Consider the following 18,842-nt stretch of genomic DNA (forward strand, 5'->3'; position numbering starts at 1 on the left):
TTTGCACTTCACATTTACATATACACCTTTTATACGCCCTGAATAAAAAGAGAGATAGCTAATCAGAACCAAAATTGTTCATGAGTAAATGTAATGACGGTAACTATGGCATCGGTGGCCAACAGGGATGCCATACATATAGATTTATTTAACTTGCAGAGGCGTACCAGGGGCCCTAGGTGTTTCATGGGAAAGGGGAGAATACCAGGAAACCTGGAAGGAGGTGTTTCAGGCGGTCCCAATGGGTTTAAGAGGGGTACTTGGAGCTCTCAGCGCATTTCAGGGAATTTTCAGATGCCTTCAAGAGAGTCCGATGTGGTTTCAGGTGGTCCTAGAGGTTGGGGTGCTCCAAGGAGCTTCAGGGCGTTCCATGGAAGTTCCAGAAGGCCTCAGGGGATGCCGAGGTGTTGCATGAGATCTCAGGGGCGCTCCACCCGAGCAGGAATGAATAACTGACACATGACTGGAGCATACCAAAGTCAGGTATCATATCAAGCCAAGGTATGGGTCTGTTATGCAGGTATTGAAAATAACTTATTTTGGTATTTTGTAGATATTGACACAATACCTCAACGAGTTATTGGTTTGGTGTTGAGGGCTGCTTGAGGTATTATTCATCTATGGAAAAATCGCTATTTGTATGAAGAAAATCATCGATTACTATTTAGGTATTGACATACCTGATGTCATTATGCACAGATTACACACCAGCTATTATTTTAGGTATTTTACCTCTTATGCAGGGCTACCTAATATCTCATCCTGTTTGTAGGTACTTGGTTTTCCATACCTGAGTTAGTTATTCTTCAGCTATTTTCCCCTGCTCGGGCAAAGAGGTCCCAGAGGGTTTCAGGAGTACAAAGATATCTCAGAAGCGTTTAAGGTGGTCTCAGGGTTGTATCAGACTGTTTGATAGGGTTTCAAGAGTCTCCAGGGGTCGCAGGGACACTTCAGAGTATCAGGGGCCTCAGGGGTATTCTAGGGGGCCTCTGGAGCACTTCAAAGCGTCTCAGGAGATTCCATAGGACCTCAGAGGCCTCAAAAGGCGTTTCAGTAAGATCTTAGGATGTTTCAAGGGGTTCCAAGGAGTTTTAGAGGGTACCAGCAGATTTCAGGGGCGTTTCCAGGAGGTAACATGGTATTCGGGGGTTTTTGAGGTTCCATAGGCGTTTAAAAGAGTCTCAGGGTTTGCTCAGCAGGTCTTGGAAGCGTTTCCGGGGATCTCAGGGGGTTCCAGGGAACTCAGAGAGTGCCTGGGGCAACTCAATCCCAGAAGCGTTTCAGGTGGGCTCAGAGGGTACCAAGTCATCTCAGGAGCATTTCAAGATGTGACATGGGGGTTCAAATGCCTTAAAGAGGGTTTCAAGGGGTTTCACGGGGTCTCAGCGGCATTTCAGGGAGGTACCTGGAGATCTCTCATGAACGTGGGCCTTCGCTGATAAAAAAATTCCAATAAAATCATCATAAACTACCATTGAATAATGATAAATTTGGCTGTTCAACAACAAATTATATTGTGTACTAATTTTCCTGCTGAAAATGCTCTATTAAAACTACAATACCTGCACAATAAAATCAATGGCACTAGAGATTTCGATAATAAAAACACCATAAATTGAGTTCTTGTCGACTTGAATAAGCTCCAGAAAATTTTGATTTTTTATGGTAAAGATACATAACAACCCCCGGTTTCTATTGTTAAAGTTATATTTACAATACATGCTATGGTGAAAACCATAGGGTCTGTTGTTACTCTATCGTATTAACTAATTGAATTAATGGTAACTACCATTCATTTTAGCGTATTCTAATAATACATTCTGTTGTATCTCTATGATCCTTTTTATCAGGGTTTCAAGCCTCTGAAACCCCATGAGACGCCCCTGAGACCCCCTGAAACTTTTACATTTTATTTTGATTTTGATTCTTCTAGTTTATTTGACTAAAAATGTTACTTGGGTTGAGACCTTATAGCAGCTCCTGTAACCCCCTGTCCCCATTTACAGACCCTTGATAACTCATGATCAGGGATGCCATAAATTTTTTTTTGAAAAATCTGAATCACTTTTTTCAAAAACCTGTAACCCATACAAATTTTGGAGGATAAATCTGTATCCCTTATAAAAAATAACATCAAAAATCTGTATTTAATATAAACCATACTTAATCTGTATTGATGCTCAAAAATCTGTATAACACAGATAAATCTGTATATATGGCATCCCTGCTCATGATAGCTCCTGAAATCCCCTAAAACGCCCCTGAAATCACTTGAAACATCCATGAGACCCCCTGAAACACCCCAGAGGCTTCCTGCAACCCCTCTGAGACCCCTTATTTGTCCCTGAAACCCTCCGTAAGACCCCTGAAACGCCCCTGAGATACTATTTAGCGCCCCTGACATATCTTGATACTCCCCTGTATCATAATAACTTGATAATATAATAATATCCTGCTACTTCCCTGAATACACCCCCCCCCCCCCAAGCTCTCCGAAATTTTCTTGGGACCCCCTGAGAAGCGTCTTTGAGCCTGGAAGTCTTCTGAACGCCCTGAAACCCCCGGGAACTACCTGAAACCGCCTGAGACGAGTCTGAGACTCCCTAAAACGCCCCTGAATTCGCATGTGACTCCGTGAAACCGCCTGAGACCCTCTGAAACGCTCCGAAGATTTCCTGGTACTTCCTGAAACCGCCATATACTCCCTTTGCTTCTTTGAGACCCTTTGAAGCTTTCATAGCTCAACATTCCCTCTTTTTATGCATTTTTGATTTTATGTACACTTAGCCAGGTGCATGAAACGAGGTTCCAATGTATTTGAGACCTTGCAGAGGAAATATGGCCACTTCCTAGTCTAGTTCCTCCGGATTCAGAATCCGGCCGATTCAACTTTAGTCAACAAAAATTTGCAGTGCATATCTATTTTCAACAGACGTGTGAGTGGTGAGGATTTTTTTTATTATCGTACAAATTGGTACATACGAAGGTTCTCAGAATTTATTGAACTTTTTTTCACAGGTAGGGTTCATGTATATATCAACAAAAACTAAATTGGAAAAAATCATGGTCGCGTAATTTTCCGGAAAACTCCAGTGGAAAACGAACATTTTCCACAGACACCACCTACTTTGAAAAATCATAACTCAAGAACGAAGCACTGTAGACACATTTTTTATGAAGTCATAAGCCAATTTTCTTAGCAATTCAAAAACTATACAAAATAAAAATTGTTTTCCAAAAAATTTTCCACTATTGAAGTAAATCGGTTGGAATAGTCGGACAACCTATTTTGGAAGCCCGGAAAAATACCCAAAAAAAAATGTTTAGAGTATAGTTTAGAAGCTATATTCTGTGAAATTTTCAAGATGTGGTTTTTCTTCGTTCCTGAGTTATGACCAATTTTTATGGAAATTGTCCAGATGTAGGTTGGTTTTCTGTGAAAAAAATTGTTCTACGCATATGGTCAAATCTCAACCGTTAGGTATGACTTGAAAATGGTCAAACTTATTGCTGTTTTTTTACCCTTATTTGAAAAAATATTGAATTTTCCATCAAATGGCATCTTTGAACCGATTGGTTTAGTTAAATAACTAAGTTTTCTAGAGCAAATAGCTCAAAAGCAGCGTGTTTTAATTTGTTTTTGTCAATTATCTTTAAAAAAAAATGCGTGATAATTTAAAATTATTTCTTGGGCAAAGTTGTGGCCCCTATTCTACTCTACAATTCGTTCTTTGACATCAAACTTCTATCTCTTATCGTTTTTTTTGCAATTTCGATTTATACATCGCATTTCAGATCATAAATTTGCAACTGTCAAGGTAAGCACTTTTTTGCGCACTGTGCCACACAATTTAATCAAAATTGCAAGAAAACGGTAAGAGCTACAAGTTTGGTGTAAAAGAACGAATTGTAGAGTGGAACAGGGGCCACAACTTTGCCGAAGAAATTTTTTAATTTATTACGCATGTTTCAAAAATAATTAACAAAACAAATTAAAATTCACTATTTTTAGCAAGGTTGTTATCGTCGATAACGATAACTTTTTCAGACGGAGTCGTCATCGGCAATACAGTTATCTGTTGAAATTATCGACTCGATAACGTCGCGATCTGAAACATTGTTGATGCAGTCACTAGGGTAACTAGATTTATCGCAAAATTATCGAAGGTACGTTGATCTTCGCGTTGATTAATCGTTTTATTGTCGTTATCGAGAGATTATCGAGCAACCTTTATCGTTATCGAGTATGCGTTGAGTTAACTGTCGATAATTTATCAGTTAACAACCTTGATTTTTAGCTATTTTGCTCTAGAAAACTTAGTTGTTTAACTAAACCAATAGATTCAAAGATGCCATTTGAAAGAAAATTCAATAATCTTTTGAATAAGGGTAAAACAAAACTGCTATAAGTTTGACCGTTTTAAAGTTTTAGCCAGTTAAGGCAATAAAAGTCAAAAACGTGAAGTTCAAAAACCACCTAGCGGTTGAGATTTGACCATATGCGTAGAACATTTTTTTCACCATTTATGGTCCTCTATCACCCTTTAAAAAATTTTCACTCATGAACCTAACACCCTGTATATGAACCCTACCAATGAAAAATATTTCATCAAATTCGGAGAACCTTCGTCACAATTTGTACGATAATAAAAAAAATCCCCTTTTCCTTGGTTACTGTGGGAATTTATGCGTCAACCGTTTCCGAAATTCCATCTAAAATATCTTTGAGGAATCTTTCGGCAATTCCTTAGAAAATTACGTGCAGAAGGAGTTTACAAATTTCTTTTTTTGTATTCCTACTGTAACTCCTTACTGATTTCTGCAGATAATTACTTGACGAATGTTTCAGTAATGCTTTTGGGAATTTTTGCGACAGTTTCTTTAGAACTTGCTTTGAAATTTATCATTCGGAATTATATCAACATTTTTTTTTTTAATTTGTCAGGCAAATATGTATCATTGTTTTTTATTATTTTTGTCAATCGTCAGTTCTTTCAGAACTCTTCTAATAGTTGCATTAGAAATTACTTTCTTCTTCTTCTTCTTCTTCTTCTTCTTCTTCTTCTTCTTCTTCTACTTCTTCTTCTTCTTCTTCTTCTTCTTCTTCTTCTTCTTCTTCTTCTTCTTCTTCTTCTTCTTCTTCTTCTTCTTCTTTATGGTTCGACGTCCCCACTGGGACTTGGTCTGCCTCGCTTCAACTAAGTGTTCTTTGAGCACTTCCACAGTTATTAATTGAAGGGCTTTCTTTGCCTGCCATTGCATGAATTTGTATATTGTGAGGCAAGTACAATGATACACTACACTGAAAATATATTTTGTTTCAATGTACATTCGTTGTTTTCTGCAACGAAAAGCTTCGTAATGTGCATGAGTTCGTTTCGTACAAAATCGCTCCAACAATTTTTTCTGTCTTTTTTTTTGTCGGAATGACATAAAACATGCTCAAAAAAATACCACACGTTCGTCCACTTAGATACCACAGGCTTCGAATCTCGTATCTTCTGATTTATACCTACCAGTGCTAGCCACCCATCTGTGGGCGCTTGTTGAAGTAGTCCGAACACAACCAGAACGCTTTCCACTTTGCTTCTGTTTATAAATAACTTTTACTTCCAACCGAGAGCATATTTCTTTTCCTCTTCTCGCACACGCACCGTCATATGCTCAGAAAAACATGTTGCTTTCTTTTCTCTGCGATCCAATCAATCGTCAGTGATGACTGCAAAGCTTTGTTGCATTCTATGAAGCGAAATTTTCTTTTTATACTTATGACACACATGTGATACAAGAATCACTGTACATTTGCGCTTGAAATGAGTGCCATACTGAAAATTCTTTCAGTTCAAGTCAGTCTTGTCAGAATTTTCTTGACACTGCGTACCGTTGTACAGGAATCACACTCGTATCACATGTCTGTCTGGGGTATTACGCATGGTTAGTAAAAAACGTTTGACATTTGTTTATTTTGTTTCATTCTACAAAGGGGAGCTACAGGGGATGGCCAAAATGTTTGGGATAGGCAACTTTTTTTCTCCCACAAAAAAAAACCAACATGCTGTAACTTTTCATAGAGTGCATCAAAAAATCCTAAATTTTGACTGTTTGTCAAAATATTATATGTGCATCATTGGTACAAATTTGGGCTCGATGGGTTAATTTTTCGCGAAGTTAGAACCGTTCGGGTAAAACACTATTATTTAGACAACTAACTTTTGAACTGTCATATCTCGGAAACCAGTGAGCCGAATTGAATGAATTTTTTAACATTTATCAACAATATATTGATACTTAATACGACGTTATAAAATGTAATATTTTCTCACGGTGAATTAAGTTATACCGGATTGAAATTTTTACCCATATAGAGGAAAATAAGTCAAATTTACAATACCAAACAAAAATTTCTAAATGTGTTCTTCCTTCAATCTAAATAGGCTCTAATATATTTGATTAGAGATAACTTGAGAATAGAAGTGGAAAATCTTTGGATATCAACACTAAAATTTATTGACATTGATGTAAAAAAATTACATTTTTTCGAGAAAAATCCAAAAAGTGTCAATCCATGATAACTTTCTTCAACGTTTGAAAAGTGTTTTAATAGTTAGTGAAGCACTTACATATTTTTAGTGTACGTTCAAAATTTCATTCAATTCGGTTCACTGGTTTCCGAGATATGACACCTCAAAAATGAGTTGTCTGAAAAATAGTGTTTTACCCGAATGGTTCTAACTTTGCGAAATATTAATCGATCGAGCCTAAATTTGTACCAATGATGCACACATAATAGGTTGACAAGCAGTCAAAATTAGAGATTTTTTGATGCGCTCTATGAAAAGTTATAGCTAGTAAGGGTATGCGGTATACCGAAAAGTTTCGCCAAATACACCTCGAAACGAAATTCCGCGGAATTCCACGGAATTCACCTAGGCGAAATTTATGATTTTGAATTTCGTTTCGTTTCGCCAAATTCTAAAAATTTCGTCTTCAAAAAATAGATTTTGACGAAATCAAACGGAATTCCGCGGAATGTCTAAAAAGTTTCGAAAACAAATAAATAGTGTCAATGTCCACATCATCTATCGAAGATCTTGCTGATCTCAAGTTACTGAAAAGTGTTTAAAAAAATATATATCTCGAATAGCGAGAGACAATACACTTCTTCTTCTTCTTTTTTTGTGGCTCAACGTCCACACTGATACTTGGCCTGCCTCGCTTCAACGTAGTGTTCTTTGAAGCACTTCCACAGTTATTAAGGTGAAGATATGACGAAGCCACAGGTCAAATTTTCAAGAGCACAAATCTGAAGAACCGAAAGTCGTATTGCTCTGAAAATTTGATCGATTGGTAACCACCAGCGGGTAACCAATCGATCAACTTTTCAGCGAAATCCTACGTTCGGTTCTTCAGATTTGTGCTCTTGAAAATTTGAGCTGTGGCTTCGCCATATCTTCACCTTCATTCAAGGGCTTTCTTTGCCTGCCATTGCATGATTTTGCACATTGTGAGGCAAGTACAATGATACACTATGCCGAGAAAATTTTCCTGACTGTAACGGAAATCGAACCTGCCGTCTCCAGATTGGCGACCCAAAGCCTTAACCAATAGGCAAACTGGAGGCAATACACTCTCAGGGTCTATAATAGAAACACAAAAAATCTCGAATATATTTCTTATCTTCGACCTATGCCATCAAGATCTTGCTAGATAGGTAAGCTTTACACATTTGCGGTATGCTGGACCATACTTAATATTTTGGTTAAATTTTCTGATGGAACCAAATGCAAAAAAAAAACTCGGGTTTAGTTCCTGTCTTCAGTTTAGATTCCCAAAAGGAATTTTTAGTAGAGTAATGGAGAATATTGGGGTACAATGATCGAGAGTGTAGGATGCTCTAGCAAAAGCTCTAAGAAAACATAAGTAACACCGAGAACATATTTTCAAAAATTATTTGAAAAAGATGTATTACAAGAGTATTAGTAATGAATATGAAAACATCTTTAGTTGAAAATATGTTCGCAATAAGTATAGTGGTAACAATTTGCTACAAAAATCTTATAAGTTATTTTCAAGTTATCGTAACGTTCGAAATACGTTGATTCCACATGATCATAGGCTTATCGTATCTCCTTCAATCAAGATGTTATGTGGAACATAGACTTAACCTAATAAATACTAACAAGTTCGAATATGTTAATTTTACGTCAAAAATAAGTTAATAGAACAAGTACTTCTTGTTAACAAGATAAACGAAAAATGATAGCACCCAATGTTAATGACTTTTACCCCGGCATTTTTATTATTCTGTGTTTATTCCGTAAACATACCTATTTCGAGCGATTACTTATTCTGGTATGCACATATGCTGATGGTAGCTGAGAAATTTGGGATTGATAGATCCGACATTGCGGATGATATTCGCCGATAGTGAATTCACCGCGCAGCTTTGGAAACTATCTCCCATGTCAGCTGAGGCTACAAACTGATTTCCACTTCTCTACTTACCTGTATGAAGACTGCTTATTACTCACAATCTCAAACAATTTCGCTTAAACAGCCTAAATTTAGTGTAAAAAACCTACAACATTTACAGCTAGATGATTATAATACGTCCATATGATGTTATTTCAACGTTAATTTATAGCATAAAACAAACATGTTACTGCGGTGCTTCTGGAACGTAATTTGAACGCTTTGGAGACAATCATTCTTTAACAGACAACATTGGATGGATTTACAGTGCCTGTTAAAATAATCTACACATCTTCATATTAGATGGAGTAGATACATACAATTATAAAATCGTTATAATCTAAATTTTATCTAATTTTATCACACATTCTCAACATGTCGTAATCTGCACGCTTATGAGCATTTATTTTTTTCCAAAAAATATTATTCAAACATTTTTAGACGACACTGTATCATATAGCCAAGCCACCATAATGCATTCTTGCAAACGTAATATAATGAAGATACTAGCAAGTAAGAAATGAGCAAAATATTTTTCTCAATATTCGTCGAACTGAGAGCCCATGAGTTTAAACAGAATAAAAATCTATATTTCACCATAAATCATGAATCGCACTGCAGTTACTTCTGAGTAATGAAAACGTATATCGATTATGCAATTATTCTAAGCATATACATAATTTTTGGCTATAAGCAAACTACAAGAGAGGTTTTGTATACAGGATGCTTATTTTCATTTTGTTTGAGATGTAGCTGTCAAATATTATCGAATAAATGGCAATTGGTTATCGCTTACTTCCTGCTAGCATAGTTATAACAAGTAAATGTTGGCGACGCTTTGTTATTGTTCTAACTATGTAATGGAAAACATCTTTTATAACATCAAAGATGTTCAACAAGCCGCCATTTTTTGCGCTTTTTCGGTGTTATAGGTGTAGAAGGTTTGGTACGTGCAAATGTTTCTGGAGAAACCCTTTTCCAGGAAATTTCCAGTGGAGGTCTTGAAACAGTTTTCCCACAAATCTGTATGACGAAGCGTTTTACATGGTTAAACTCTTATTTCTGTTGCTGATAAGAAATTTCGTCGAATTTCATGTTCGTCCTTTTGTTTTTCATAAAGCTCTTTTTAAATGAGAAAGTTTTCAGACGCTGAAAGGTGTGTTTCAGCGGTATTTCGATGAATTTAAGAAAATACTGTAAAATAATATTAGGGAAATCCTAAATCATGTTTTTTTTTTAATTGTTAAATTTCTAAAATATGTTCAGGTGAAGACATCGATGTAGGAGTTTTTAGCGAAATTCTTCAAGTATGTCAAGTGGAAAGTATGGAAAGTAGGAATTCATACCAATATTTTTTGAAAATGTCAAAAAGGTTTTTGCCCTGGGCTGAAAATCTCGTTATTAAAGATAATAATAATAAATGTCAAAAAAGACGTTTTTTAGCTGCAGCATGGATTTCATCAGATTATTCACCAACATAATCTGGGGTGGTGGTATTACGTGGGACTTTGTTTTTCTTCAACTGTTGTAACAGAATGTTCAGCCCTAGGTTAGTTGATTTCGGATCCCATAGTCACAAATCGAAAGACCTGAAGGTAGAATTCACATTCAAGTCTTTTGGGAGTGGTATTTGATCCCTGGTCCTCGGTGAAAAGGGCATGCACTTTAACCATCACACCAGGTCCATTATAGTTCAGATCTATCTGGTAGAATTTTGTCCATATACCTAGAGATGATTGTGTTATATTTTTCGAATTTCAAGTTTGCGGATGCCTTCATATTTGATGAGTATGCATACATTTCCTAAATATTTTTTATTTTTAATTCTATATGAGCTTTACTGGGCATTTTCTAATGAATAAAATCATCTATCGATTTAAGGTTTAAATTTAAGGCTTTCTCCAGAAGGTACGCCATTCAACAAAGCTTGAATCGTTAACATCTGGCTGACGTTTCCTTATCATTGCTTCAGGTTTCTGATAAACAACCGGCATGAGAGCATCTTATAGCATAGTTACATTATTTATGTGCTCTTGTTAAGTCATTGGAGCAATCTTATTGGGTTCATTCATAATTCAAATTTTCAATATATGTCGCGAAAAATTGTTAAACAAGGAATGACACTTTAGCAAAAGAAGCAAGGGGATGACAATATTTATGGAAATGCAATTCGCGCCACCGCAAACACGCAGTATCAATTCGCACAAAATTAATGTATCTGCAAAATTCCGCGGAACTTTTTCGAAAATTTCGATTCGTTTCGAAAAATACCGAGTAAATTCGGATTTCGTATCGATCTCACGAAACATTTTTGAATTTCGTTTCGTTTCGTACCGCATTGTATCAGAAATTTTATATTTCGTTTCGTTTCGTTTCGCTTTGAAAAAATCCCATACCGCATACCCTTAATAGCTAGTTGAACTTTTTTGTGAGAGAAAAAAAAGTTGCCTATCCCAAACATTTTAGCCATCCCCTGTATAATCTACGAATGAGCAAGTTTAGCGTCTGTCGGTTACGTGATTTTGTACATGATACAACTCCATTTGTACTGTTTCAGCATGGTGGTACGAATGAACCGTACATTATACGCAAATTGCTTTCAATTTACGAAAACTGGTTTTACGAAGCATATTCGTTGAAGTTTAACGAAAGAATATTCTGAGTGTATGCGGAATCGAACCCGCCGTCTCGGAGACCCCTTAGAAATTGCTTTAGCAATTCCTTTCACAGCCATTTGGCAATTCCATTGGAAATTTCTCAAGTAATTGTTTTGATAATCCCTTTTTAATTTGTTGAAATTTCGAAATCACTTGGAATCTAGCTCTTGATGACCTGATCAACTTTTCCAAAGACGAAACGATTCCATGAAGTCTAGTTCTCGAGATACAGAAGTTTGGAATTACTAAACTTCTCTAAAAGACTCAGTAGCGCTCATTATCGGACTGCTACTGATGTCCTGATAAAATTTATCATGAGTATGAGCAGAGCATAGATGACCGCACAATTCGTAGTTGATACTCCGTTATTGACCGGAGCAATCAAAATTCCACAGAGAATCAATGAATGGGGCTTGTGACTAGCACAGCATTCTCAATGTGCACAGTTCGGAAACTCTCAACTATATAAGGGTCAGTAACGGCACCGGCCATGTTAGTATGACAAACGTTGTTATAGCACAGAGAACAGACATCCAAGCCTTTAGAAAATTTTCTTGAATGCTGTGTAAGGATTCAATTATTTTAGCGTTGACAACACTAGCGTCACCTATGCGGCAAATTTCCACAGTCAGTGGTGAGTACGCATATCTAGATAAGTTTTATATTCACCACCGACAACTGCGTGGGAACTTTACGAAAATAGTGACACCACGAAGTTGCAACTTGTGTTTCCATTTCAAATGACCGTTAAATTCCTTATACAGTTTTGGAACTGGACTTGGATGTCTGTTCTCTGTAGTTATTGAGACCGATTATCGCTGCATCTCCACGTTTATCTCAGGAAGGAATTCTTGTTAGTAGGGAAGAGTAACCATTGTCGATCTAGGTATCACCTATGGTCGGTGATACGATCTGACAATAGATCAATATACACAAACCGCCGTCCACAACTGATCTCTTTTCCACGCGAAAACAAGCCCTGATAGGGAGCAGAACCCTTAAGTCTATTCCACACAGAAATACACTGAATGCGACGCTTAACTTAGACTTTTCTAGAAATGCTTGATTTGAGTGAAGATAGAAATGCTTGTTAGTAGGGATGATATCGTTGGGTCAAGACTTACCCCGGCAAGTGGTATAAATTTCTGATTTTGAAAAACACCATACACACCGCCGCGCCATTACTCACTTAACGTGGAAAGCAAACAATCATCAAGTGAACGCGTAATACTTACTACAAACCAGGCCCGTGCACAGAAGTAGCGTCAAGGGAGGGATTTGTCCCAATTTCGGCAAAAGGTGGAGGGGTGCAAAGTGTATGAAGCGTAGGTGAAGGGGGGGGGGGGGTTAATCCCCAAACTCCCCCCCCCCTTGTGCACGGTCTTGCTACGAACTACGCCACAGGATATTCAATCTGATTCGCCACTGTTCGCTTCACGCGGGTAGCAAACAATCCACCACCCGCGTCAAATGGTTGCTCAACCTTTACTCTCAGAGCTTAGACCACTTTATATTAAATCTTAATCAGGAGATAATTAGGAGAAAATTCCGGAATAATCAAAGTGTGCCTTAAATATAATAATAAAATTAAACTATTCTAGTGCTATTCTATTCTAGTGCTTACACTGTCAGTATTGAAAAGCATCCTGGAAATATAAAAAATTTCTTCTAATATTTTCTTGTCAGCATTAATGTTTGCAGCATATCAGAGATGATGTGACACAAATATTAAAACGGCCAAGCCTACTGTGCCGACTAATAGGTTCAGATAATTCAAAAAGATAAGGCAATCATGTTTTCCACTTATAAAAAAGGGGTGGTGGGGTTATTGTTATTATTGTTATTGTTTATTTTAACTTCAAATTTTGAAAGAGGGAAAAACCCCTTTGAGTGATTTCAACATTACAAAAACGAAATCTTTCTCAAAGAGGCACAAAACCTCTTTTATCTTTTCAAATAACATTATAATAATAACTTAAAATTAAAGGCTCACACGGCAGTAGCCATAGCAGAGCCGCCATCTTGAAGGAGGACAACATGCCACATCGTGAAACGAATCTTCAGAAATCCAGAAATCATTGTGGTGGAGAGGGTAGGAGTCAGGGATTCACCAAAAACGAATCTTCAAGGCTGAAAATAAAGTATACCAAAAAAAAAGAGAAACAGTATCAAACGTAATATGCAATCTCATTTATAAATTTGAATAAAAGTTTTAATATGATTTCATTTTTTGAGCCCAAAATATCCCGTATAGATACAGGAATTGGAAAACCTGCTGCAATAATGCTCTCAAACGGGTGGTGGGGTAAAGTAAACAACCTAAGCATTTTGGTCGTTTCCCGTCGAAATGCGGCAAAACCCATCTACTTTTCCGAGTAACATGGAAGATATTTATATACTCTAAAAATATCGTTAGGGGTTGCATTTAAAAATATTGTTTTCTTTGATTTTTTTCATCACCAAATCGTGCATCAAAATAGCATGAAAAAAATTGGTGGGGGTAAAATGGACAATCGATGGGGTATAATGAACAAGTCGTTAAAAGTTATATAACAACATATTGTTTCTATGTTTTTAAATACAAACTATCAAATTTCATACGATACCTTTATTTTGTTGTTTTCAAACTTTTGATGCAAACTTTGAAACACGCTTAAATAATTATTGTAAGAGTAGTGTAAAACCAAGCACTGTTTTCGATGAAAATAATATTTTGTTGATAAACAATATTTTTTTATAACTTTTTACTTCAATTATCCCACGATAGGTATGACGGCTGATGATTCTGAAGCTTGCAAAAAAAAATTGAAATTTTGGTGAAATTTGAACCGATTCTCCATTTTACTCCCACGGTCTGATTTTGTTGAAATTATTTCCAAAAAAAAATTGTTCTACAAAACTTATTTTTTTTGCCAATTATATTCTTCTACGTGGACTTTATTGGTTTAGGGTGTAAAACTTGTAATAATTTGAAAATAACTTACGAGAAAACCTTAGCAATTATAAGCAGATTTTACATCATTTCCGATGTTCCACGTGATTTTTAAAGTTTATGTCATCTTGAAGAGGTTTATTTGATTTTAATGTTCAAGATCAGCAAAAGTATAATGATTCATGCTTAGGCATAAGCTTCAATCGTTGAAACATTTTGAAAAACAATAAAAGCCATGAAACTGTACCATGTCTATTTTAACCCACCTGTCCACTTTACCTCCACCACCCCAACATGATTGACAAACCTTTTCGTATTGAATGTAGGAAGAAACGGGGACAGCCGAACGAACCGTTTCGTTTTAGGGGAATGGTTTTTGGACATAAAATCGTTGGGGGTGGTGCAGCTAAGAAGGTTAATGCACACTCCGTTATAGTTAGCGTCTCTTTTCCTGGGATGGGACACAGGCATTTCTCCATGCGTCCTGGCTTCAAAGCCTAGGCTTAAGCGCCATAACTCGCTCTAAATATAAAAATAAAATTAAACAGATAAAAAGTAGCAATAAATAACTTCTTCGATTATTAATATTTCCTCAATAATATGTTATTTAAATATGAACTCTTTAAATCTTCACAGTAAACAATAGCTTGAAACGAGCTCACCATTTCATGTGCCTCAATCACTGATTTTCTGGGTTTCTCGTCGTCGAACGAAGCACAAACCGCGGCACCCGGATTTCTTTTACAAAACGACGAGTCCGAACTATCACTTTTCACTCTATAGGGCAATACATGCCGCGATTGCTAAGACATTGTTCTCTATGTCTTTAACATTTCGAGGCCTTGCACGGTGTACAAAAGAAGGTGATATATTCCCGATATCTGACAGCTTTTTGATGATGTAATTCAAATCGTTCATATGTGATCTAGTACTCCACACCAATTTGATCAATGTGAAAACGATAAGAACGACGTTACATGTTTACATCCAAAATAGCTGTTTACATAGGTTACTAGCCTGCCTTGGGATATTTATGCCGTGGTGGCCTTGTTGTTTACGATTCGGACTGAAAAAGAATGCCATCTTTTCACCGGTGGTTTGATGTAATTCAACATGTGGGGTTCGCCTGTGTGGGAAAGTTTGCTGATTTATAACTTTACGACGGCACGGTAGTACCCCTCCAGGATGTCCTTCTGCGATCCCCAGGAAAGAGTTCCTGAAGAAATCCCGGTAGCAGTTTCCAAAAGAATTACAGAATAACTTCCCAGAAGAATCCCAGAAATGTGTTCCAAAAGAATAGAAGTTCCCGGAGGAATCCACGGAAGAGGTCCTTAATAAATCCAGAAGCAATTCATGATAGAAGCCCAAAAACACTCCCGCAATTCTCGAAGCACTCCCGAAGTAGTTTCTGAAAGAATCCCGGAGAAGTTTTTAGAGAAATACTGAAAGAAGTTCTTATATAATTCCTTGATGGATCTCAGAAAGAATTCTTAAAGAAATCTCAGAAGGAACTTCGGGAGGAATCTCGCATGAAACTCCTGGAAGAAATCCCAGAAGGAATTTTGGAAGGAGTTTCTGTAGGAATTTTGAAAGAAATTCCTAAAGCAATGGCCGAGAGAACTCCTGGAGTAATTCCGGGAGAAATCCCAGGCAACACTGCTGGCGTTCCCAGGCATATCTTCTGGAAGTAAAAAAAAAAACTTCTGAAATGTAATAAAAGGATCTACTGAGAATCTTGGTCAAAATTCCTTGAGGATTCCCAGAGCTTCTGCAGGAATTCCGGAAGAAATTCCTTCAAATCCTAGAAGGACTCTCTTCAAGAATACTGAAAGAAGTTCCTGGGAGAAGCTTCATGTACCTCAGAAAGGATCCCAGAGAGAGCTCCTGATGGAACCCCGAAATTTTGTGTGGGCTTTGTGACCGTGCGGTTAGAGGCATCAGCCGTCTAGGTGTTTCGTAAGCCTCGAAGTGCGGGTTCGATTCCCGCTTCAGTGGGTGAAAACTTTTCGTCAAATGGAATATTCTCCACTAAATCACTGGGTGTTTCGTGTGTTGTCCGTTGTCTTATGTTTGCGATCGGTTCAGTCTGTACAACCTCTGGTTGAAGGGTTTTTTAAAACAATCTCAGATGAGATTGTGGTGAAATCATGGAAAAAATTCCCGAAGGAATCGCAGACAAATTTGCTGGAGTACTCCCTGAAGGAATTCCTGGAGGAATCTCGGATTGAACTTCTAGAGAAGTTTCCGAAGAAATTTAGGACCTCCTGAAGCAATCTCAGAAGGTATTAATCCCTGAAAAGTTATCTGGAATAATCTTGGAAGTACTTCCTGGGGCAATCCTGGCAAGAGCTCTTGAAGGAATCTCAGGAGAAACTCCTGGGAGATCCCCAGAGGGAACTTCTGAAAGAGCACTCGATAAACCCCCAGAAGCATCACATCAAGAGCTCCTTGGGAATCCCACAAAAAAAACTTCTAAAGGAGCCCTGTAACAAATCTGTATAAAAACCACGAGAAGAAATTGGTGGAGTCTTGGATAGGATTCCTGTGGAATCTCAGAAGGGCCTCCAGGAGGAGTGCCACCGTGCCATCATCAAGTCATAAATCAGCACTCTTTCCTATGCACGCGAACTCCACATGTTCAATTAAATCAAACCACCCATGAAAAGCTGTCCATTTTTTTTCCAAGTTCGAACCGTAAACAACAGAACAGAAGCTCAGGTTTGAAGAAGCAAAGTCTACGATCTAAGTGTCCTCCGGGGTTAGTAACTCGATCTTTCCTTAGATTTCTCGCAACCAGCCGGAGTCACGAGGAGGTAAAGATAAAAGTTGTTGGAAAGATGCTTATGACCTCGATGACTTCGATGAGGTCTGCATTGTATGTTACCCAGCATTCACCGTACATAGTTAGTGTTGTACAAGATTGAATATCTCAACAAGCTGTACAGCATAGAAGTGTAAATATTCTGTTTATCCTGTATGAATGTCGAGGCAAAAGTTATATAAATTAATCATCAACATTAAACTCACCTTCGAAGCTGAGGCAAACAGTAAATCCTCATTCCAAAACAAAAATGCACTAAATTGAAACTTCTACGTTCAATAAATACCCATTCATTTGAACTTTATTACGTGCTGTAAATACACCCCGTCTTTGCTTCCGTGAGTGTCCCATACCTGGCGTGTCGTCGTAATTTCGTTTACACCTAACAACGCACAACCCGGAAGCCACTTCTGCTCCTCACACCACATGTCGATGCCGGTGTCACTGTACCAACCTATTTACAATCAACAAACTATTTTTTTCTAGCTTTAAAACCAATATTCCACTAATCGACTATTCGTCTTGTTTCCTATCCCCATCCCTCATTTCTCTCTTCAATTCTAGCAGCCAAGAAGAGTCAACCTAAGTCACCCAATGCATAACTTCCTGCACCCCTCGCGCGTGGTCCCCATAGCATGGTACATCACCACCACCGCTTCGATGGCGGTGCTACAGTGGTGCGTTTTTGATTCAAGCTTCAATAATGGTAAGAAGGACACCCCTCAACGAGCCGATGACCTCCAGTACCCAGACCAGAAGAAGCATGCAGCACCCCCGGTCACTGAAGAAGCGAGCACCTACGTCGTATTGACGATTGGTAGTAGGTACACCAGTGCTAGCACAAAAACTGACGACTTGAATGGGGACTGACTGGGGAGACATCGAACTGCGCGAGGAACCAACCAGCACCAGCAACCTAAATGGGAGACTCTTTTTTGTGGCGAGTGCGTCCGGTGTGTGGTAGGTGAAGAGATTGATAGAGTAGGTTAATCGACGTTTCGAACATTCTGGAGTAATTTAGAGAATGATAGGTGAAAATTGTAGATGACCGGCTTGTTGCGTATCGTGAATTTGCAAATCTAGTTGAAGCTGCAAAGTGTGATAGTTGCTCTATGAATTTAGTAAAAACTTGAATAATAATATTTTAAAACATGTTGATTGAAATAAAAATGAATCATTATTTGAAGCCGTTTTGCTTTGAGATACCTCATGCCAGTCTAGTCGTTTGATTCAACCAGCTTATAGACAGCTGTACAACAGCGCTCCTTAGAAACAAATGCTCTTATCAAATTAACATCGTCTACCATTTTCATAAACAATGTTTCATCATCAACCCGATAAACTCATCACCGCGATGAATTAATAATCACCATTTCCCACGACGATACATGCTCAATTACACATCGATCCTCCCTCCGAAACACGTGCTCAGTAATTATGCATTAGCCAGCCAGCCGATTAGTTCTAAGCGCCATTTCCCACATCCACTGCATGCTTGACTACAGTGTAGCGGCGTTGTTCTGTTCTTCTTCGCTCAAGGTCCTACCACCCATCATAGGTCTCGCATGAACCGGCTTGATTTCACCGGCTGCCTGCCTCCGAAGCCGTATGGCATATTTTCCCACTTGGCGGATGGCTCTGCTTCTTCTACCCTTCCGTAAAAATTACTTATCATTCATACATAAGTACCGGACCAACAAACCAACCAGCCAGCTATTGGGAATCGGAATATGAACGGAAAACCGGCGAAGCGACGACAACGACGCCTCGATGGAAATCGCATCACGAAATCTGCTGCTGTGCCACTGCCAAGTTTCCAAAAGCATTGGCATTTTATGCATCATTAGATGCATTCATACAACAGCTTAACGATGGGGTATTTAAAAACCTCACTTGTCGAAGCGCGAACCTGTGAGCAATAAAAAGAAGGGGAGATTGGGGTGAAATGCGGACACTAATG

The 18,842-nt window shown here is 38.0% G+C and overlaps 1 protein-coding gene across 4 annotated transcripts in view; it reads left to right on the top strand.

Moving 5' to 3' along the window:
- Positions 1-18,461, top strand: part of LOC109421984 (calaxin) — a 53,787-nt gene extending 35,326 nt beyond the window's left edge. For 2 of the 4 annotated variants that reach the window (XM_062844903.1, XM_062844904.1), the window contains one exon: positions 17,447-18,444. In XM_062844903.1, the coding sequence (XP_062700887.1) occupies positions 17,447-17,468 (22 nt within the window). In that variant the 3' untranslated portion in view covers positions 17,469-18,444. Of the gene's footprint in view, positions 1-17,446 lie in introns of all 4 variants that reach the window. The other 2 variants (XR_003892745.2, XM_019696617.3) reach the window with 2 other exon arrangements.
- Positions 18,462-18,842: the final 381 nt, after the last annotated feature.

Source organism: Aedes albopictus, chromosome 1 (assembly GCF_035046485.1).
Source record: "Aedes albopictus strain Foshan chromosome 1, AalbF5, whole genome shotgun sequence".
Classification (NCBI taxonomy): domain Eukaryota; kingdom Metazoa; phylum Arthropoda; class Insecta; order Diptera; family Culicidae; genus Aedes; species Aedes albopictus.